This window comes from Haliaeetus leucocephalus, unplaced genomic scaffold (assembly GCF_000737465.1).
Source record: "Haliaeetus leucocephalus isolate CR32 unplaced genomic scaffold, Haliaeetus_leucocephalus-4.0 Scaffold273, whole genome shotgun sequence".
Taxonomy (NCBI): domain Eukaryota; kingdom Metazoa; phylum Chordata; class Aves; order Accipitriformes; family Accipitridae; genus Haliaeetus; species Haliaeetus leucocephalus.
This window is the reverse complement of record NW_010972709.1, coordinates 1,803,154-1,824,891: the sequence shown is the minus strand read 5'-3', so window position 1 is coordinate 1,824,891 and position 21,738 is coordinate 1,803,154. Positions and strand designations below refer to the sequence as shown.

General features: G+C 47.3%; 1 protein-coding gene across 10 annotated transcripts; it reads right to left on the bottom strand.

Moving 5' to 3' along the window:
- Positions 1-1,706: 1,706 nt before the first annotated feature.
- Positions 1,707-18,250, bottom strand: TPD52L2 (tumor protein D52-like 2). 10 transcript variants are annotated; one of them, XM_010569467.1, is made up of 9 exons: positions 18,176-18,250; positions 17,557-17,702; positions 16,269-16,417; positions 15,381-15,440; positions 9,567-9,668; positions 5,526-5,552; positions 5,081-5,122; positions 3,743-3,791; positions 1,712-3,529 (listed from the first exon to the last, which is right to left on the bottom strand). In XM_010569467.1, the coding sequence occupies exons 1-9, from the start codon at positions 18,192-18,194 to the stop codon at positions 3,434-3,436; spliced, it is 690 nt and encodes a 229-aa protein (XP_010567769.1). In that variant the 5' UTR covers positions 18,195-18,250; the 3' UTR covers positions 1,712-3,433. The 10 variants fall into 10 exon arrangements, 9 of the variants coding, with proteins under 9 accessions (XP_010567772.1, XP_010567769.1, XP_010567770.1 ...); XM_010569472.1 differs by lacking the exons at positions 5,081-5,122; positions 5,526-5,552 and adding exons at positions 3,613-3,661; positions 13,823-13,882 and having other exon boundaries at positions 3,443-3,529; XR_774488.1 differs by lacking the exons at positions 5,081-5,122; positions 5,526-5,552 and adding exons at positions 4,566-4,704; positions 13,823-13,882 and having other exon boundaries at positions 3,508-3,529.
- Between the last annotated feature and the right edge of the window lie 3,488 nt (positions 18,251-21,738).

Sequence of the window (21,738 nt, the reverse complement as noted above, 5' to 3'; positions counted from 1 at the left end):
GCCCCCAGCGACCCCCCCCCCCCCCCCCGACACATGGGAGCAGTCGGAGGAGGCCCAGCAAGTCCTCAGTGATGAGGAAAGAAAAGGAAAATCATGCGGTAAAACCAGAGGAGCAGGAAAGAGACGCTGTTTTGGTTGCTGCCTCTGTTGCTGCCTGCAAAGATCCCAACTCTGATGGGTCTCATGTGCTGGCCTAGTTAGCATAGATTTAATACCAGAATGTTTCATTTAAGGGAAGCAACAGGAGAAAGAGGGAGGAGAGAGAAGTGACTCTGGGAAAGCTGCAGGACAAACCCACTCCAGGCTCCAAGGCAGCAGGAGAGCCACCCAGGGACACCGGCTGCCCCTGAGCGCCTCTGAGCAGCTCTGGCCCTCCGAGGCTGTTGGCAGGGGATGAACAGAAAAGGAATATTGCTGTCAAAGCCGTCTCCCCCGGTTACAACAGAGCAGGCAGGTGCTCACGAGGCTGCCGGGGCTTCATATGCTCCTGGTCCCGGGTTTTTGCAGGGAAGGAAGCTGTGTTCCCCCATCCTTTGCACAGGACACTGCAGTCCCCAGCCAGCCCCGAAGGAAACTGGGGGTTTGCACCCATGAGAGCTGCCAGGAGCACACTTAGAAACTGGGAACTAACAAAACCACTGTCAAGCCTGTAACCAGGAAGGGAAGGCTTAATTAACCTTCCTTCAAAAAACCCAAGATCCCTCACTGGAAGGGACTAGGGAGATGGAAAAGCATCCCGCCCTGGCCCTGAGGCTCTTGCAGGGGAGCTCACAGCCCCAGCTCCACAGCCTGGGGGGTTCCCTGCAGCATCTTTCCTCCAGCATCAGGTATCATACCAACCCCTTTGCTCTCAGACCAGTTGCAGAGATGTAGTTTCACCTACAGAAGTGCAGTAGCAAAAAAACCCCAACATTCAAAACAAACCAACCCCAAAACCCCACAAAGCCAAACCCTCACCACCAAGCAGATGCTTCAAACCTAGCCAGACATCCTTCCTCTGAAAGCACAGCACACCAAGCAGCTACAGAGCTCTGCTGGCCTCTCTCACAACCTATTTGCCTGCTCTCCACTGCCCTTTTAAATTTAAGAGAGCAGCTCCTAGCTCCAGCCATACAGTCACTCATCCCCCTGCGCCATGTTGTTTAAATCAGTAGCAACAGCCAGAGCTTCCAAGAAACCAATTCCCTGAGGTATCACACCGTAAATCCGAGCCAGCACCACAGCTGCTGCTTTTCCACATTACAAGTTTCTCCAGCCTCAGCCCCCACTGCCAAGGTTACCACTGTAACTGCGGTCCCACGCTCCGAGCTCAGGAAAACAGCGTGAGGAAGCTCGAGGCACGTCTGGTTCACCTGCGGCACCGGTTGGGAAGGGAGCAAAGTGATGGTACTTGGAGGATAAACGTGAGCTTGCGACTCCCCAGCCCTTGGTTGAGCACAGGTATGTCTGGGGAACCAGCTGGTGTTCGGCATCTTGTAAAGGAAACATCAGACTGTAAATATTACTTAGTACATCCCTTCACAAGAAAGCATCCGGACAGCCAATGGACAAACAAGCCAGAGGGATAGGATAGAACAGAATATTTGAGTTGCTTCTCGCCTCAAGCTGCTGAAGGCAGTTGGTATTTGCCTGACAAGTTCAGAACACGCACCCAAGAGCAGACTCCAGTGCTGTTAGACAGAACAAAGACAAGAACATTCACCCCATTTTCTCCCAAAGGAACGCTTTATTGACAAGTTTCCTCACTATTTATCCATATAGAGAAACAGTTCAATACTCAAGCTCCAGCAGTCCCCATTTCACTGGCTCTGTTCCTCACAGGGAGGCCAGTTTCAGTCAAACAAGGAGTGCCAGTAAATGACACTCTACACTCCACCTACTGCCTAGTACATCTGCCTTCTAATATTTCATCCCGCATCCCCAGGTCTGCAGAGGGAGGGGAGCAGGGGTGGGGGAAACGGAGATTAATCAGCAGGTAAGTGTCAAAACTTGCTTCTCTAAAGAAGGGTCAGAGACGGATCAGTCCCTCCAGGGTGATAAACCACTAAAACTACCCAGATATGTACATAAGCAAGTCTAAAGACCTGAGTAAGTGCCACTTCGCCTCCAAGGCACAGAACTGCTCACTCTAGGTATTTCTATGTGGAGGCACCTTGCCTAGAATAAGATCAGGCGTCTAGAAGAAAACTTGGAATTTTTCAGCTCCTGAGCAATGAAGTTGGACATCAAAAGAGTAAAACATCCAGCCCCTGGGGGAACTGGTTGAGCTCCGTGATTCTCTGCCAGTTTTGTAAACCAAGATTAGAGCTGGGGCTTTCAATTGAAAAACCCATCCAGTCACAGTCAGATGTACCAGATGGAGGAGCCCACAGAGAACAGAGCAGAGTCCCTCCAACATAGTGTCCGTATTGCTAGAGACAGCTTTGGCCTTTTTAATCTGGCCCTGTTGCTAGCAGCCTTCAGAAATTCTTCCTCCAAGAACGAAGGCATAAACTGAGAAGGGAGAAGCAAGTTTCATACACTCAGGAAATGGAGTGCACCACTGAATTTAACACAAGAACTGGCTTATAAGCATGCTGCTACTACTGTATGATGCAAAACTCCAGTGCTCAACATTCAGCTTTATAACCCTTACAGTCTTCTCTATAGAAAAAAAAAAAATCATAAACAAGTAAAGCATAAGGTGATGTAAGGCTTGCAATTCAGTTTCAGAGTCCAAGGGAGCATTTCCCTAATATGATGCCGAAGCTTCCTTTTTTTTTTTTTTTTAAGCTTTATTTCTTTAAAGTTCATTGCATTTAAAAATAAAGATTTTTAGTTTTGTTAAAGCTAGAGCATTAGTGTAACAACGAGGCAGCTGCTAAGTGAAGTTTTCCTTTTGGGAGCCCAGAAAAAAACCCAACTGTTTACCCCATTTACAAGACTGCTCCAATGAGAGCCAGCGAAAACAGTAACGGGAGAAGCCTGGGAGCTCACCGAGTAGCTGCATGGCATGCCCTGAACAGAGAACATAGCCAGAAGCTGAAGCTAAGAAGCCCATGCACTTGGCTTCTCCAGTAGCTGCCCTCCTCACACTGCTCAGGGCAATGTATCTGTTCCAAGTTATGTCAGACAAGGGAAAACTGTTCTCATCTGCAACAGTGGCATTTCTGAGCTGCTTTAAGGAAACTCCATCTTACATGCTCTCCCAAAAGGACAGCAGTGATACATTTAATCTACAAACTTTAGTGTAAAATATTATTTGTGTACAAAACTTTGCATTCTCTTTATTTGACTTGGATCCAGCAGCAGTGTCTATGAATGAATGATGGATCTCTCCAGACTGGCTCTCAGCCCCTTCTTGGATTCGCATGTTGTTGCTGTTGTGAAGACTTGGGAGGGCAGGGGCTTGCTCTTACAGTTGTGCACAGCCGTGCAAAGCCACATCGCAGGTCTAGAAAGGAGCGTTGTCTTGTGGAGGCTTGTCTCCAGCTCCCGAGGGGGAGTGGAGGCCTTCAGTGCTATTTTCCCTGCTGCCCACCACTCTGGACTGAAAGGAGAAAAGAGAGTTAGGATAACAAGAAAGCAGCACTGAGAATACCAAGTCAATTCCCCCTTGTCAAGGTCACCTACTGTAGCAAAGACTTCACATATCTGAGAGGCCATTTGCCCGAATACTAGTCTACAAGAAAAACATTGCAGAAATTAAAGTTTCTGCATAAGGCTTCACACTATATGTTTACAAGACAAAGCAGACTGTTACCTTTATGGTCCCAACTCTATCTTCAAATGACTTGAAGGTTGCAGAATTCCTTGAAGAAAGGAGAGGAAAAAAAACAAAGAACAAATTAAGATAAGTTAGTTCTTAACTAAAGCAAATCACACAGCGTGACTGGGCTCTCTGGCTATTCCCATGCAGTGACAGCAGTACCCAGAACACTTCCAGCTCCTCACAGCCTTTGGCACAAATCTCTCAGGCACACCAGACAAGAACATTACATACAAACTCTGAAGGAAAACATTTATACCATGTACAATCCACTCAATTGCTCAAGCTAAAATGTTGAGGGAAACAAGTCCTAGTTCACTAGGGAATCAATGCGTGGTAAGTAGAGAAGAAACTAGCTCTTAGTTTTACAAGGCTTCCAACTAAAAGCACGCCGTCTTAAATAATGGAAAGGAAAAGCTGAAAAGGGTTTAAAACAAAGGCTTCAGTTTCCCATATCACATCCCACAGGCAGGAAGGCAAAGGGCCACATGCCTGTACCTATGGGTAGCTTTACTGCTACAGGAGTGATCATCTGCATCAGGAAATGCTCATAAACGCAGTGCAACAAATTAATCAGAGGATTTCATATTTCTAGCAAGAAAACCACATCAATTGTTTGATAACCTGACAAGCTGCTTTGCTGGCGAACGATTCCAGGGGAGTGCTCTGTACCGAGCATGCAGACCAGGCAATTACTCATACAGAGCTGCTCTCCCCGGGCTAGGCTGTGGGAGCACTGGGAGCTGGGAGATGACTAGTCTCATCTCAGTTATTTTCGTTCCAAAGAATCGCTTTATATTTGCGCCCATAAAATAACCTCCGTCAATCTGGAACAAGGATGAACAGAGAGGGGGCTTCTGTGGATCTCGTCCAGCCCTGGCAGTTGTTTCTCCTGCAAGGGGATCACCACCTAATGCACCATTAAGGCACGCTGGGCAGGGCACTGAGCTTCCAGACTGGAGACAGAGGGTTCAAGTTAGGATTCATCTCGGTATTAGCAATGGCCATGCTGTACATTGCGAGAGGAGGACTGTAATCCCTGCCCTTCAGGGACCTCTGAAAGCTGCAAATTTCAATTAGACTTTGGTACAGTTGCAACACTGCACTTAGTCCAAGAACAACACAGGTGCTAATAACCATAAAAAGAGATTGGGTAAAAAAAACCACCCTGAATTACTCAAACTGCAGGACGTGGTTAACCCATACTCTGCGTAGGGTCTGCTTAAGAAGGGAACCAGTTGTACAAATCGGAACAAAAAACCCAGTAATGACAGAGTCAGCTGTGCTCTCCCACCGACCCCACTCAGGAGACACGGGTATTTGCTACATTACCTCATCGCTGGCATACTTATCGAGTGGCGAATGGAGTAGCTGCTACTCGGAAGCGTTCAGAATAAGGAGGAAAAAGTTAAATGACAATTTTATACTGATACCATGCAAAAGCAGCATACCCCTGGTTCTTAAGCACTTACAGTCCACACACAGGCTGCTATGGACAACCAAAGCGGTAAGAGCCAGCCCTCTCTTCCCTTATTTAACAGCTGCAGCCCAAAACTAGTTTTCCAGACACAGGACTGTAAGCACGAGTATTTAACTGCTATTAACTGCAAAATGCAACTGTGATACAAAAGTCAATTACAGGGCATTGCTTTGTGGAAGGTTTCTCAATCTGTGTCAAAAGGGTAGGCAAGGCTTAAATAATCAGCTTCCCCTTTAACATGTGCAAGGGCTGGCCTAGAAACAAATGCTCTTTTAGCAGCCTTGAAGAGTGTCTTACCTAAAGGAATGCGAGAAGGGGTGAGCCCTGGAAAAAGCCACGGACAGCAGAGAGAAAAGGGAAGCAATGGTCAGATACTTGTGCAGATCTAAACACTAAATTCAGGGCAGCGAAGCAGGCACATAGTCATAGGATCATGGGACAGCAAAGTCAACTGCCCAGGAGGAAGCCTCTCAAAATAAATTACAGAAGCAAGCAAAAATCAATTGCTTTTCATTAACTCAAGCCAAGCTAAGACATTTTTCAGAGAACAATAACAGCACCTACAGCAACTTAGAACCAGGGTGCTGGGGAGGGAAAGGAGTGGGTGTGCAACAACAAACTAAAACATTTTACCTACCCCTATCCATTGCTTTCATCTGATTTTGTTTTTCTAGAGTATGTTTTCCTAAACTGAGGGTTTTACCAAGCACTACCTAATTTGGTAAAGACAATTCCTTCCCTCATTTCCCCCCACGAGCTCTCATACAAAGACAGCATTGCTCGGACTTCTGGCTGAAAACTTCTGTAATAGGAACATGCAATGGATACCTGCACACTATCTTGCCAAACCTGCAGATCTCAAAGTTACAGCTCAGAGAACAAAACATCTCAGCATAATAAAGATAAGAGTATCTGGATAAAAGGTATCATGTTTACTCTATAACCTGGTTGCCCATTTTTAGGTTTCAAGGCAAACTATCCCCCACCAGGTTACCAGATTTCCATGTGTGATTTTGCAATGCAGTAGCACCTCAGTAGTCTGAAATAACAGACCAAGGTTTCCTACTTCTACTAGTAAGATTACCAGGATGCTCTAAAGGAACTTCTCTGACCAGAAGCAGTGCTCTATTCCACTTCAGTATAATTTTTGTCTTTGCAGCAGGAAACAGTCACAGCAAGCAGGATCTGAAGTACTTGGCAAGGAGTACAAGGGCTTTTCCTTACAGCCAGAGCGAAGACGTTAGGCTTTGTGGTTTCATTTCCCCATGCATCCAAGTCAGCTCTTTGGCAGGGCAGACTCCTTGAAATGCTGTCTTTGCATGTGAAATAAATTAACTTTCTACTTACTCTTGCTTAAAGGAGAAGAGCACAGATAACACATGTCCATGCACCATGCTACTCTGTATGCAATACCACAAGCACTGGTTCATTTGTTCAGTATCTTGGCCTGGACCTAGCAGTAACTCTTTTCCTCCTCTCATATGGATTTAAAGTTTACATAAATTCAGGAATTTGCAAGCACCTTTGGGGCTCGGGCTAACATTTCATAATGAATTTGCTTGTAGTATTATGTACAGCAGCAACCTTCATCAGACAACATGAAGTGTATTGGGGGACACAAAACCACAAAGCAAGCTGTTATCAACAAAAAGAAAACACTTTCAATTTTGCAGTTTACTGGAGTCAGTAAAATGCAGGAACAGAACATCTAAAAGCCAATTTACTTTTTAACTGTAAGTGGAGATAACAGAAAAAGCTGAATTGGCCAAGATTTGAAAAAATCCCACCCACTAATTAAGCTACATTTTCTCCCCTCAAGGCAAGCTAATAGAGCAACAGCATTAATACAGTTAGCACACAGTTACCGCATTAACTTCACCATGTCTCCTTACAATGCACAGCTATAACATTTAAAATTATTTTGACCAGAATACAGCAACCCTAAAGATTTAACCCAGGGACACATTACTTGTATTTCATAGCATTTTGGTCCAAGTATTTTTAATGGAATTACGACTACGCCCTCCGTCTATCGGAGGCGTTTGTCCCATTCATCATGCCTTCCTTGCATTTATCAACCGGTGAAGGCTGACTAAACACGGAAATCCCTTCTGTTATCTCAACACTTCCAGTGATGGAAAATAAACCTGCTTTACAAGTGAATTTGTAGTGTAAAAGGAAAAAAAGAAAGTACGGTAATGGAGGTTGCAGTGTAGGCTATGAGGCCTGTAACAGAGGTTCTCTGGGAACAGAGATCATCCCCACCCATTCAGAGAAGTGATCACAACACTACAACAGACTTCACTCCTCGTCAGCTCTGATCACATATCAGAGATCACCATTCACAGTTTCACCTGGCAAGGGTGGAAAGTGGGACAGTTCCTGCAGAAACTTATGCTCAGAGTTAAACCTTATTCAGAATCAGAAATATCAAGACGTGAATGCAGCACAGGAGACAGAATTCTGTTTATATACACACAGAAAAACTGAAAGTCTTAAAAAAATCATTACTGTGTTCCCCCACAGGGCCACATATACAAAGCAAATACTGCTGAAATAATTTTGGCCAGGATTCCCAGGTGACAAGACAGAAGCTGCCTGTATTTCATAATACATCACCCAAAGTATTAGCTATAAAAAGGAATGCAGGTGTTTAAGTTGGTGATTAATGCTGAGCAACACCATTGCTGCAAAGGTCTAACTTGTTTGCAGGCCAGCAGACTACACAGCCCATTTTCACTACGACTACGTCAGGCCAGCTCTGTCACCAGGAGTAACAGGCGCACTCTTCACTTGGCCATGCATCCCCTCCCTCCATCATCTGTTCCTGGGATGGCACAAACATTTCTGCAGCTGCATGGTGAACTGGATTCTCCCAACCAAAAGACAACAGGCAGGACCAAGCCTGCCAAAACAGCTTCTTCTGGTGGCAACATTGGTTCAGGAGTTCCCCATTTGGTCCAAAAACCACAGTTCCCATCCCTTTGCCACAACAGCCTGGCCAGACTGCCTAAGTCAGGCACCAAATTTACTTATCGGTTTAGCAAAATGTGTTACCACCACATGTTGCGCCAGTATCTGTAATCTGCTGTGATTACACGTAAATCTCTTCTTCCAGCAGACTAGGTAGTTTCCAGCAAAGAAAAGTTAAAACTTGAATACTGGAAAGGGTAGGAAGCCAGCTAGTCCTCCACCAAGTTCAGAGAAGTGAGCTACTGAAAACACCAAAAATCACCCTCCAGGAACACAGTAAATAACTCACTGAGGATAGAACTAGAATAAATCAGTACTATGTGATCAGAGGCCAACAAGTTCTTACCACTTGGATACTCCCAGCCACAGTGGAATAGGAAATTCCCTACAAAGAATGACAGCTACCCATTCAATCCAAGGTCTGATAAATCATGTTAAATACAAGCTCTAAGAATACTTCCTTAGTAGCCTAGACAGGTTGTATATTCAGAATTAGCTCTCAATTCCAAGAAAAACATGGTCAAGGTATTCTGCATGAAAAACTTGGATGTCACCATTAATGGAGAAGCAATCTTTAGCTTAAATTTCTGAAGAGCGAGTAAATCACCAATTCTAGCCTTTAATTTTGTACAGCTGAGAAACTCACAGAGCAAGAACCTCAGCCAGCAACCAAGGGAACGAGCCCTCCACTTTCCAATTCAGAGAGGTTTAAATTTGCAACTACTTCAGCAGTCATCTGCTTCAGGAATCTAGATAACCACCACTAACAAGAAGGAATTTTTAATGTTGTCATGATCTTCTGAACCAATTCATATCTTCCAATCAACGCGACATAACTGTGCCTGGAAGGCATACTGCCCTTCTCTACAGAAAGTCGACACACAGGGCTTGAAACTGCACGAAATGCAGCATCCAGACTTTACCCCATTTTAAAGCATAACAGAGCACAGGAGTGATGACCCCTTTCTAATCCTTAGCAGTAACACTGAGAAGGCACACCTGTATAATCCAGTAATGAACGGAGAAGGTAAACTTTAATACTAGTTTCTTACTTATGATGTAAAAGCTGCAGTGAAACCATATGACAGTAAAAGGGGGGAGGCTGCTAAAAACGTTCTGCCAGTTCCCCTAAGCCAAATCAAACTTAAATGCCTTAGAACAGGTTTTATCCCATCAACAAGTCTCTAATAAGTGTTTAATCTGTCCTAAATTACAATGTACAGGGCCACACAGAAGAGGGTAGCCTATCAACAGCAATGTGCTGCCGACTAAGCAGAAAATGGAAAAGAGCCTAGTTATTGTCCAAAGTCTCATTACTGTTTGAAACCAAGATCAAAGCACCAGAGAGCAAAACAGAAATCTTACCTCATGTCACCAAGTTTCCTGCTGATAACAGAACCTACATTGGAAAGCGCTGCTGAAGTCTTCTGTCCTGCCTGGGAAAGGGTTTCCTGGGTCTTCTTATAACTAAATAGAAAAAAACACCATAAATTGAACAGGTCGGATCTGAAAGCAAGAAGCACCCCCCCCCATTTTGAAAAAGGAACCCATATTAAAGGAAAGAAGCTAGGTTAGTGAGCTGCCCTGACTTCACTGAAAGAGCCCCTTCCAGTCTTGCATATATTCAAAGACTGGGAGTTTTCAAAAAACAGCAAGTGTAGGATTAACCTTTCCATACACTCACTTTACCATTTTGACCATGCGATCTTAAATCTGACAAACATTTGCAAAAAAAACCACCAACAACAAAAAAACAACCAAAACAAACCCCAAACCACCCAATTTTCCATGTGGAAACTCTTAATACCACAGCATCGTATCCTGTTTGCTCTACAACTATCTTTTGGTCTCCTTGAGAAAGTAAGCCTAGGAACCTATTCCATAATATGCTTGCAGCCTTGAAGAAGATAAAGCATTTGTTGTAGCGTTAGGTTATGGGGGAAAGAGGCAAGACTAACACCACTCTATAGAAAAGAAATGCGGGAATCAGCATTATCTCTACAACTGCGGTTTAGAAATAAATTGGTAGAGAAGTTTCCTATCAGTTACCATTAACCACAATACATAAGAAGTCTGACAGCATGTATTTTGTCAGCTGATTACATCTGAGTTTATACCAGAGCTGGAGAAGACAGACACTTGAGAACCTTTGTTTCCTTCAGATGAGACTAATCTCAGGAACAATGATTCTCTGAGCCACTTTCATTAACTCATCCTCTCTAAGCTATTCCATGGTTGGTAGTTAACATCTAGATTTATGGCATTCTTCAAATTACAAAAAAAAAACCCCAAAAACCAAAAAAAACTCAGGCTGGAAAACAAGTTCAACAATTTAAGCCAAGTTTTCTTACTCCAAATATTTCAGCTTGAGATTATTTTTTTGCCTGACTAGGATATTTAGGAGAGGGGCATTATAAACAGCCTAATGTTCTCTCATGCCTGAGATCCCAAGGCTAGAAGCACCATGATGACAGCCGACTTAATTACATCTCTCTCTCTACAGACAGAAGTGCGTAAGACAGCACCACAGCATCTGAATTATGCGTTGGTTTATTGGGGTTTTTTTGTTTAAGACCACAGCCAAGTATTTCTGAATCAAGAGTGTACACAAGACTTATGCAGAACAGGGCAAAACCACATCAGCTTTACCTTCCCTCATCCCGCAAAGAAAATTCCTATAACCTACACATTTTTCAGATCAATTCCTCTAGAATTTTGTGACTCCAAAGGAATCTGAGTGTGCCCCAACAGCAAGGCCTCAATACTGTTTCTCCACAGCACAATCTTTTGCAAGAAGCAGTCACCTCAGGACAATTTAGGAGTGAATTGGCCAGCATCAGTGCTGCTTGCTCACACACATGCCTTCCTATCGCAGTAACTGTGTTTGAACCCTAGGGACAAAGCTGCTTTGGAAGAGAAGGATCTCAATCCCTGCCTTCAGCAGTCAGGGTCTTCCTTGGCTGACTGAGTCCTGTCATGGGATTTGATTTACAGCTGCCTAACAGAAACATTGAAGATCCCATGCTTACCCAAGTATGTTGTGCTGACTCTACGTCTACTTGGCACTCAACTCTCAGAGATCAGCACTGAACACCACAGCAGCAATGACAGGAATGGTTAACAGACTCAAAGGACACCATCATGCCATGCACACTGCAGACTCCCAGGTATTATGTCTATCTTCAGCAGATAAAGGCCAGAGGATTTCCCAACTATATTTTCCACATTTGACAGCAGTATTCTTAAGATAACCAAAGATCTAGCACTCAAGTGCTGCTCCTTCTGCCTGAGTGTGCTCCTCCATGATGCCAGAACAACTGTTTGTGCTGACACAGTAATCTAGATCAAGGAAACAATCTGGCTAAAATATAAACTTGGAAGAACAAAAAAGACAGCAGCAGCCAGATCAGATCGCCAGTCTAGTCCTGCATCCACAGCTCCCCCACACACGTACACAGCTCCACCGCTGCAACGCAGGAGGCAGAGCCAGGAAAGTACAGCTGAGATGAGAAGCTCTTTAACCCAGAACTGCCATCAGACACACATGTGGAACTGCATCTGTGACAACCACGGATCAGGTTATACAAGACTTTAATGCAACTTAACTATGGCCAGCCCTGACCTAGAAGTCGCAACTACTCTCCTGCAAGTGACACGGCCAAGTTTACCATGGCTATAAATTGACACTCACTCACCTTCTTCCCTTAGCGCCAGTACAAAGCACAATAGCATAATCAAAATCTGGGAATAATAAATATGAGCTCTGATTAATACCTTGCTCTACTAACAGGCAACTGGCTGCAGCAGAAGCTGCAGAAATTATCTCTGCCCTGTGGTGTTCATCCTGTAGCATTCAAACATTTCATTGCATCCTCTCCTATAAACCCTGACAGGGAAGACCCAGACCTGCACCCTCAAATTCTCCTTTATCCATTAATACCAGCTTCATCTCACTTGCCTTTATCCAGCAATCACTGTTTGTGCTGTCTGGCCAAGTACACAAACCATCTAAGTCACAGTGCATCCTGGTTACAATGAAACCGGAGCTAGAGACAGATTGGGCTGATTTCTGTCCTGTCTATGTACTGCTTGCAGAGGGCAAGTCTCTTGTCAGGAATGGCAATTACCAGGAAATTCAGCAGTGCACAGAAGCACTATAAGGTCACAAGTTAGGCCCATTCCCAGTTCAGTCAGGATGCTTGTTAGTTATAATGCAGAGAAGCTCTGAAACAGCAAAGAGGACGCATTTGCATAAAAACCCCAAAACATATGAATAAAACCTCATCCTTGGATTTCTTCAACTTGACTCTTCACACTTACTGAGTGTTACACAAAGGAAGCAGAAATTCTGTTTGTTTTCTGAAACATTGCTGGAATCTTACCTTTCAATCCCCCTCGCCCCTCCATTTTAATCAGCATCTACCTTGCTAACATGAATTGTCACTGTCTGGTGCCAAAGCAAGCGGGAAAACTAGCATGCCACAGCTACTCAGGCCTCAAGTGCTATACAAAAGCACGCTTCCGCCACATTTCTGGTGCTTATTAAGTACAAGGAAACAGATATAACGAGAAGTTTTCTATTCTAGCAGGCACACCCAGGGAGGAACTCTGATTAAACGCTGCTGGAGTCAGTCATACTGTCAGCAAGCATAAACACCACGGTCATTCTATTTAGCAAGTGAAATAATGACAATTTACATTATCTTAATCTAGCAAACATATATGGAACACTGAAAGCAGACCTGCATACTTGGAAGTTTTTTCCAAAACTCCTACTTTTTATCTCTGCTCATCTTTCACCTGCCTTATGAAGAAAACCTTCTATTCACACACACTGCCAATAACAAGCTAGCTGAAAGGACTGAATTTCATTTCCAATCCAGAGAACAGGAAAAGCTGGATTACCTAAGACCTACCTCACCATGGTTTAAATCAGTTCAGAAAACAATGACACTACGTACCTGCTCCCACTGCATCACTGTAAAGGATTCCCCTATATACTGTGGGAAAGATGCAGTGAGAAGGACAAAGGCCAACTTCCACAATATGCTTCCTTAATTTAGTCCAGATGAGAATTTAATTTCAGGCATTTAATAAAAACATGGCTAAGAGACCTTCGCAGCCAACAACTAGAGTACAACCATGAGGTTTAAGCTGTTAAGTCCATTTGGGGTCCCAACATAACAGAACAACTGCCTTGGACACTACAGCTCTATTTGTTCTCATCAGGTACCACAGCAGAAAGAAAAGCTCCTGCTCCCTGCAGAGCACGTTGAGGGTAACATGAGGAGATCAGTCTGGCTATTCCACAGCTTGTCAGCTGAAGCTACAATGCGTGGCGCATAGGTCTCAGCTACCCAGTGGTTTCAGCCAGTTCTCCTCTGAGAGCAGGCAGGCATTTGAAGAGTATCACTTGGACCACAACAAAATCAAATACTGACCTGAGGAAAAGCTTCCTCTCCCAGAAGAGGCATTTATTGGGTTAAAAGAGTGAAAGCTAGAAAAGATAAATGTTTAAATAGATCTAGTCAAAGCAGAGGACTGTGAGCAGGGGCACAGGACATTAGTGGCAGAAGACTGTCATGAAAGCATTTGTTAACACCGAAGGTTAAGACACTCACGCTTCTGATTGAGTTAATTTTTCATTCCAGTCCTCCAGTGTGCTGCTGGCTGAAAGATATCTACAAACACAATGGAGGTTAGATACGGTGCCAAGATTCATGACAGATGTTTCTTTTGACACTTTCCACATTATTAGTGTCTCTTTACACGTAAGAGTATCATAGGCTTTATTTCTCTGACAATAGCTTCCCCCCTTCTCTGTCACAGCCAGAAGGAAAAGAGCTGTTGTTTGAGAGGCAGGGAGACACCTAAGCCCCAGTTTCTTTCTTAATTAAGCACATTCAAACACTGAGCATGAAGAAACAAAGTCTGCAGTTTAGAAGGTGTCAGGAATCGAAAGACTTTCCGCTCCCTTCCTACACACTGCGTGGCACCTATGTTTTAAAAGCACAGAGCAGTGAACTGAGCGAGGCCAAAAAAATCTGACTGCCACGCCTAAAGCTGTATTTTACCAATATAGCATGATGTGAACAAACCGTTAAACTTAGTTTCATTTTCTAATCTTTATAAATCACGTTTCTCTACATACAAAACAGTACCTTAGGGGTTGTGAGAATTAACACTGGAAGTACAGAACAAATACTACAGGAAGTGTCTGCTACCAGCTCAGACAACACGCAGAAGTGCTCAGAGCAGGTGACAGATCACAGGCAGTCCACGTCACCCAGAAGTGTAACTGTCCCCAATTAGATCAGTGCCATCTTGCCTAATGACAGGATGCTCCCAATCCACATTTTCCTCTTAGCTGAATAATCACCTCCTTCCACACAAGACAGAAGGGAGAGAATCTTCAGTGCAGAACACATTCAAGGGCTCCCTTACATTCAGCTATGCAGCAGGAAATCAAAATGACTCATGTCTAATATGAATGGAGGTCTAATATAATTAAAGAATATATTCTAGAGACAAAAGCAGCCAGATGTTCTTTGTCTGCATTTGTCACCTGCTCATATATACTGCAAAGACTAAAAGTCATGGCATTCTAGCGCTGACATCGGCAAAAAGGTTCACATACATCAACAGAAAAGAGCCAGGCGACTTTCAAAAGCTGATGTATGTATTTGCATTTGCACAGCCCCTACTTCCAGCTACAGGTAAATGCCTTCAGGCACCTTCTCTCCCAGTACAGAAAGACAATAATCAAACTGATTCCTACCACATCTGATGATGAGAAGAGAAATAGTTTCACAGTAAAGACAGAGGTTCACTAATAAGACATTCGATAACAACAGAGTAACCTACCAACGACCAGCTAAAGGGAAACTGTGGTTGATTTTTTGCTTTTTTTTTTTTTAATAAAATGTGGTCTGGTAACTGATTGGAATTTTTCTTCTGCAATAACAAGATTATGAGAGAGACGAAAGCAGTAATGTTTACTCATCTCCTCTGCAACTGAGGGATGCTTATAGCTGGAAGAAGCCAGGCATGCTGCTAATAACAGCCCTGCTTCCCCATGCCTCCAGCTCCCAATCAACCCCTAATGCCTGTGAGAACAAGTAGCAGCACAAATCAGGGAATGCAGCAAGGAGGTGTTGCTGAGGAGCCCGAGGCACTCACAAGTCAGACTGTGTCACTTTGTCATTCCACTCTCCAAGTTTCTCAGATGTTTTCACATAACTAGAAACAGAAAGTGTTAATGAATATAACCTTTAATATTCATTTTTTAGAAGACAATGACACAGATTTCAGTTACAAAGGAATAATAGAAATCGGGCAGCGATGCAGGAGGGAAGATGAGGAAAAGGGAAAGAATAAACAGTGAGATGAACAGCTCAACAATCTGCTCTGCAGTAGCACTGTCAGTAATTCCAAATTCCAGTTAAGTTACCCAAGACTTTTTAGACCGAACAGTATCTCTATCTCTATGGGCACCGAGAGCCCTTTACATCCAGGCACAACTGCAGGGTCAGACTTACCTCTTTGACTTTCCTTTTGGCACTGTTAAGCACTGCAGTGACCATACCTTTAATGCCTGTTCAGGAACAGTCAGTCTAATTTCAGATCTTCTTTAGGCAGAGATGACTATGCGTAATGCACGCTAATATTACAGAACATTTTCCTAGGAAGTGCAGGCACTTCTCGAAGCCTTTTGCGCTTCTCTGAGCCTGAGTTCAGAACGAGGTAGCAGGAGCTTACACCTCAAAGAACGGGCAGAAATGGGCAAACTGAACAGTTAAGTGGCGATCTAGATCTCTAACATCACGGGAAAAAGCATCCAGCAACAATTTATTCAGATCACAGATAGGAAAGTTCTGTGTACACTAACATATAAGAGCAATGATTTTTTTTATTTTTTTTTTTTTTAATTTTTTCAAGCGCCTTTTACTCTTTATACCCATCAGAGCAAAAGCCTCCAGCCACTTGGAAGTGCCCTGGAATATGCTGCTGGGAAATAATTACTACAGACTCATATTTAAATAAACGTGCATCACAAGCAACACTTACGCATTGGAGACTTGGACATCGTGCCAGCTTTTAGACAGGTTTTGCTTTAACCCATCCAAGGGAGTCAAACCTAGCTTCCTCTTCAGCTCTCCACAGTGCCTCTCTTTAGCAGCCAGAACTTGCCTGAGAGTACCAATTTCTTCTTCAACCTTAGAGAGAGGCAGAGGTTTGTCTTGAATGACGGTTTAGTAAAATTCTGAAAATTAAGCCAACTTTCTACCTTCCTCAAAACTAGCAAGATTTTGGTAACATAAAGAATAGGTAGGAACTTTATGTACATGCAGAACAATTCAACTCAACACGAATGTTGCTGGAACGGGAGGCCTACAGCTCAGACTTCAATTGGGAAAACATCCATACAACTCAGCATACTGGTGACTTAATGGCACCAAGATTAACAGAACTCATTTCTAGCATTGTAATTTCAACAGCAGATAAAAATCAGTTGCTAACCCTTATTGACTAAGGCTTCTAGTTTATGATTCTTTTCTTCTGATGTCATTAAAGCAAAGAGTTTTTCCTCAGAGATCTTTCTTACAACATTTTCAAAGTACTGAGGAGTTCTTTCCAGGCAGAGAGGGTTCATTTCTGCTTTAACTGCAGCTCACCAAGATCTCTGTGACCACCCAGAACAGCAAAGTCCTCCCTTGCTAAAACTTGCAAGTCAAAGAACCACCACGAGACTCTCAAATGAAAGAAAGGACTACAGAAGAACAGCTGCAATTACCTTCAGCTACATTTCAGATAGAAATGATAAAGTGACCTTTAAACCCCCAAAGGTGCCCAAAATTTAGGATACTACATTACAAACTCTCAGCTCTTCAAAAGCATATAGGCACTAAAAATAGTCGCCTAAAGTGTGATAAATATTTAAGAGAAAAAGGTAGAAAAAGAAAGCACATCAAGCGCTCGTTATTTCAGCTTCCTAAGCAAAAATGAGTTTCTTTCACACACCACTTGCCTAAAGCATTTTCCCGCTTCAAACGGGGCTAAAAGCCTAGATTGAGCTCACAGCATCAAAAGCCACTTATTTCCTTAGAGCTCTAAATTAAGTCGCTCTGGGAAAGAGCACGAAACATACCGCAGCGTTTGAAGTACCTGCCAGCTTTGTGCGTTTTAACAATTGGCTGAGAGGTCCAAAGGTAACACCACTGCAAAATTAAAAAAAAAAAACACAAAAAAACAACAAACCACAACCCCGAGTCCTGCTCCTGTTTGTTCCTTCCCAGCAGAAAGCAGCTACGGCCACACACGGCCCCCACTGACAAAACCTGGGGTGCCCCGTTACCTTGGCGAGCTCGGATCTCAACTCCTCCTCTTCAGCAAGAGTCAGCCCTTCGGGCGCAGAGGTCCTGGCCGCAGCCGCGCTATCCACGGGAACATCTGTCATGGCATCCGACAGCAGACCTTTGTTGGGAGAGTTAAGGTTGATATCTGTCACAGACAAGGAGCAGAAGGGCAGAAAGCATAAGCAGCCAGCAAGCGAAGCGCGTTATGCAAACCTGGGCAGTCTGACGGGAAAGAAGAGGCGAGGGGCTTCACGGAAAGAGGAAGAGAAACCTCCAGCGGAGTTTCCTCCGTGAACATCTATCACAAGCCACAGAAGCACCGAGCTCTGCCCCTCCAAAAACCCTCCTCGGCCCAGCACCGCCTGATCGATACCCACAAGAGCCCAGGCGAGCCACAAACCCCAGGCTGGGGGGTGGGGGGGGGGGGCGGGACACACCAGCCCCCCGCCCCCCCCCGCGGGGCCCTGGCCCCGCTGCCCCCAGCTAGGCCCACCCCGCACGGCAGCACCCCGGGCCGCCTCCCACCACCACCCCCCAAGTCCCCGGGTTCCCCCGGCCACAAGGCGACCGGAGCCCGACGACCCATCCCCGGGGTCTGGAGCGAAGACTCGCCCCTACCCTGGTTCGCGCTCTCCATGGCGGCACCTCAGGCCCGTCCAGCCGCCGTTACCCTTTCTCCCCGCCCCCCTCCCGTGACGCAATCAGCGCCGCGCCGCCCAGCCCAACCCGCTTCCGGGGAGGGTCGCGGGGAGAGTGCGTCACCCGCCGCGTCGCCATGGCGACGGAGCCATGTTTCTTCTTCTTCCTCCTCCTCCCGCCGCCGCCGCCGCTTCCCGGAAAGGGCGGCAAGGCGGGGGTGACGTCATGGGGGCGGGAGCCCTCACGCACGTACCGGGGGTCGGCGGTGCCGTTCGCCCGAGCGGAGGGAAGGGGGCAGCACCAGCACGGGCCTGGCGGGCCCGGACCGGTTCCACCGGCCAGCCCCGGCTGAGGGGTCCGGTAACCCCTGGGCCGGGCGGGAGCTGTCGGCCTTCTCCCGCCGAGCTCGTTAATTAACGCCGATAATTCACCGTGATCGTGAACCGCGCGGCCTTTCCGCCCTCCTCACCCGTCGGCCTCGGCTGGTTTTGGGGCTCCCGCCTCGGTCGGAAGGCGGCTGCGGGTGCCCGGGGCTTTCCCCAGCACCCCCAGGCCACCCCCGGTTGCCCGGCCACGGGGACCGGGGGTCATCGCCCGCTTCCAGATGTGCCTCAAAAATCAGTTTTTTGGCCCGCAGCTGGCACCAAAAAGGGGGAAGCGATAGCAGGAGAAGGAGGTTTCGCCCTTCCCCGCTGCGGGCAGGCAGAGCTCGGCCCCCGGCGACAAACCTGCCCTTCGTTTTGGAGGGGCTGGAAGCGAAGCGGGAGCTGAAACTCCCCCAGCAGTGCCGGCTCCGTCTCTGCCTTGGTTTTGCGAAGCGCGTCAGGGTGCAGGGAAGTCCTGGGCTGCTCCGCTTCCATCAATTTTACAACCCACTTCATTGAAAACCCCACTGGGTTGGAGTCTTGTTTCCAGCTACTTTCGTTTTCAGAGCCTTTTTCACTCTGGTCACTTCGCCTTGCCCAGGACAAGAGTGAAAAGGGAAGCGAATATAAATGGGGAAATGGGCATGAATTTTTCAGAGCCCCTTCCAACAGCACGCTTCAGCCGCCCAGAGCGGAGGGCTTGCAGTTCACACTCGCCAGCGCTCCTGGAAATGCCCTTTCTGCATCACGGCCCATCACTGCCATCCACGCTGTGTGTCTGCTTGTCCTGGAAAGGACGGGGAGCATTTCAACAGCTCAGCTTTTTATTTTGGGGGGTTTTTTTTGGTGGGGGGGTGGTTATTGTGAAGTTTGGAGCTGCATCACAGGTCCCATTTCAAAGCTGAGCTCAGTGGAAATCCAGGGAGTGGCTGAACGCTGAGCCCATGTGAAAAATCTGGATTTTTCCAGGCTTACCAGAGCCCGGATTCCTGAAAATCTGGCCCCGAGAGGTGGCTGCAGCAGGAGGAGACAGGAGGGCTGCAGCTCGCAGGGAGCTGCGGTGGCCTCTGCCAGCTCTGCCAGGCACGAAACCCCGCTGCCAAATCCAGCCTCGCTGCGCGGCCAGGGATCAGGCTGTGCCTCGTGGGGACGTGGAGGATCGCCCTCCAAAGATCCACTGCTCCAACGGCTAATTTCACTCTTACCTTCAAGTGCTGGCTTTTAATTAAATGCATCATGCTGCCAACTTAATTATTCCCCATCCCAAGCCCTTGTAGGGTGTTGGGAAGCGGAAAGCAATCCTGCATTTGGGGCGGGGGAAAAAAATAATAAAAAATTCTCTTTGTGGAGGATCATTGCTTTAATTCGAAACCGCTGCGGCTCTGCCGGGGCTGGGCAGTAATTTGGGAGCAAAATGTCTGCACTGTCTGCAGAGGCATTCGCTCACCCTGGCAGCCGCCGCTTCGCACCCTCCACGCTCCCCCGAGTTCCCCTTTTGCTGCCACTGGGCTTTTTGCTTGGTTGGGGCTTTTTTTTTTTGCCATTTGCTGGCGAATGCTGAAATGTCAGGCCTGGGGCCGGTTCCCTTCGCTGATCCCCTTCCAGCCGTGCGGAGGCGGAGGGGAGGGAAAGGGCCAGCTTTGACAAGGAGGGGGGGACATCTCGTTTGGGAGGCGAGCGGCATCTCCCTGCGCCTGGGCATCGTTCCGTGTCTCTGGAAAGCGCACGTCCCCGGGCAGCATGTTGTTTTCCAGCCCTGGCAGAGACCGAGTTACGAATCACAGCTGTTTTCCAGCAAAACAAGGAATTCCGTGAACGGCCACGCGGGCGGGAAGTGGCACCCATGGGTGTCCTCGGCCACCGCAGCTCCCAGGACAGGGATGCTCCGGGTGAGCATCGACGTTTCCCGGCCGCTGGTTCACCGCGTCCGCGCCGGGCTCGGGCAGGCGCCGCTGCTCTGTGGCTTCGCTTGGAAGCCAACGCGATCTGGGCTCCGTGCCCCCTTTTAAAGCAAGCCCTGACCTAGATTTCCCTGCCCGCTGCAAAGCCGGCTGGGCTCTGCTCTCCCCGTCGCCCCTCCCTGTGGCTGGAAAGGGCCCAGCAGAGCAGTCCTGGCTCCTGCTCGTTAAGCCAGTGGCTATTAGCCCCGTCGGGAGCCAGCCTGCACTGGCTGATAGAGCCCTATCGCATTTTGCCCAGCTAAGCACGATTCCCAGGTGCGAGGCTCTAATGGAGCATCCCCCGCCCCATGCAGGAGGGGCGGCCGGTGGGGCTATCTCTGCTCTGCAGACGGGCGCCCAGATGCAGCGGTGATGGCCTACGGCCGGCCCTCGGTGCTGCCTGCTCCCCCCACGGCAGTGCCCCCCGTCCCTGCCAAACTCCTGGCGTATCCCACCCCTCGGCCCCGGCAGGGCGTCCGTGCCTGGGGTGACACAGGGGGGCACAGCATCACCCGGGGGGTGCAGCGGGGAGGGGGGCACGGCTAGGTGGCCTCCGGTGGAGTGTGGGTGCAGTGTGACCGTGCTGCCTGTCTGTCCATCCATCATTTCATCCATCCGTCTGGCCATCCGTCTGTTCGTGCATCCGTGTGTCTGTCCATCCATCTGTCCATCCCTGTGTCCATCTGCCCATCCATTTGTCCATCCGTCCATCCATCCATCCATCCATCCATCCATCCATCTGTGGCTCCCCAGCAGAGACAGACCCCACTCACGGTTACAGATCCAACCCTTCCTTGGGGAGCTGTCACCCGCTCACCGTCACCCACACCGGGCGGCTGCACGGGATGGCATTTACCTGGGCATTGGTGACCAAACACACACTTAAGAGCAAAAAACAGCATTAAAAAATGGCGTGTGCACCAGCCCCCCCCCCCCCCCCCCGGCTACTCCTTTGCTCCTTGCGGTCTCACAGCACAAAGGTGGCAGTTGGGAACTGGGAACATCGGGGGTCCCCCACCAGTGTCACTCCCCAGGCATCACTCCGGGGGATGCCCAAGCCCCCCTTGCGTGCCGCCCAAAAAAACCCTTTTACGCTTCAGGTGAGACAGATCCTCTTTCCCCGACCCCCGCGGCGGGAGCGGGGGGCACGGGGCGGTGTTGGCGTTCCTCTTTCCCCGTCCACCGCTGTCCCCTGCGTGCTGTGGGGTATCGCCCGCCCGCTGCCACAGCAGCCGCC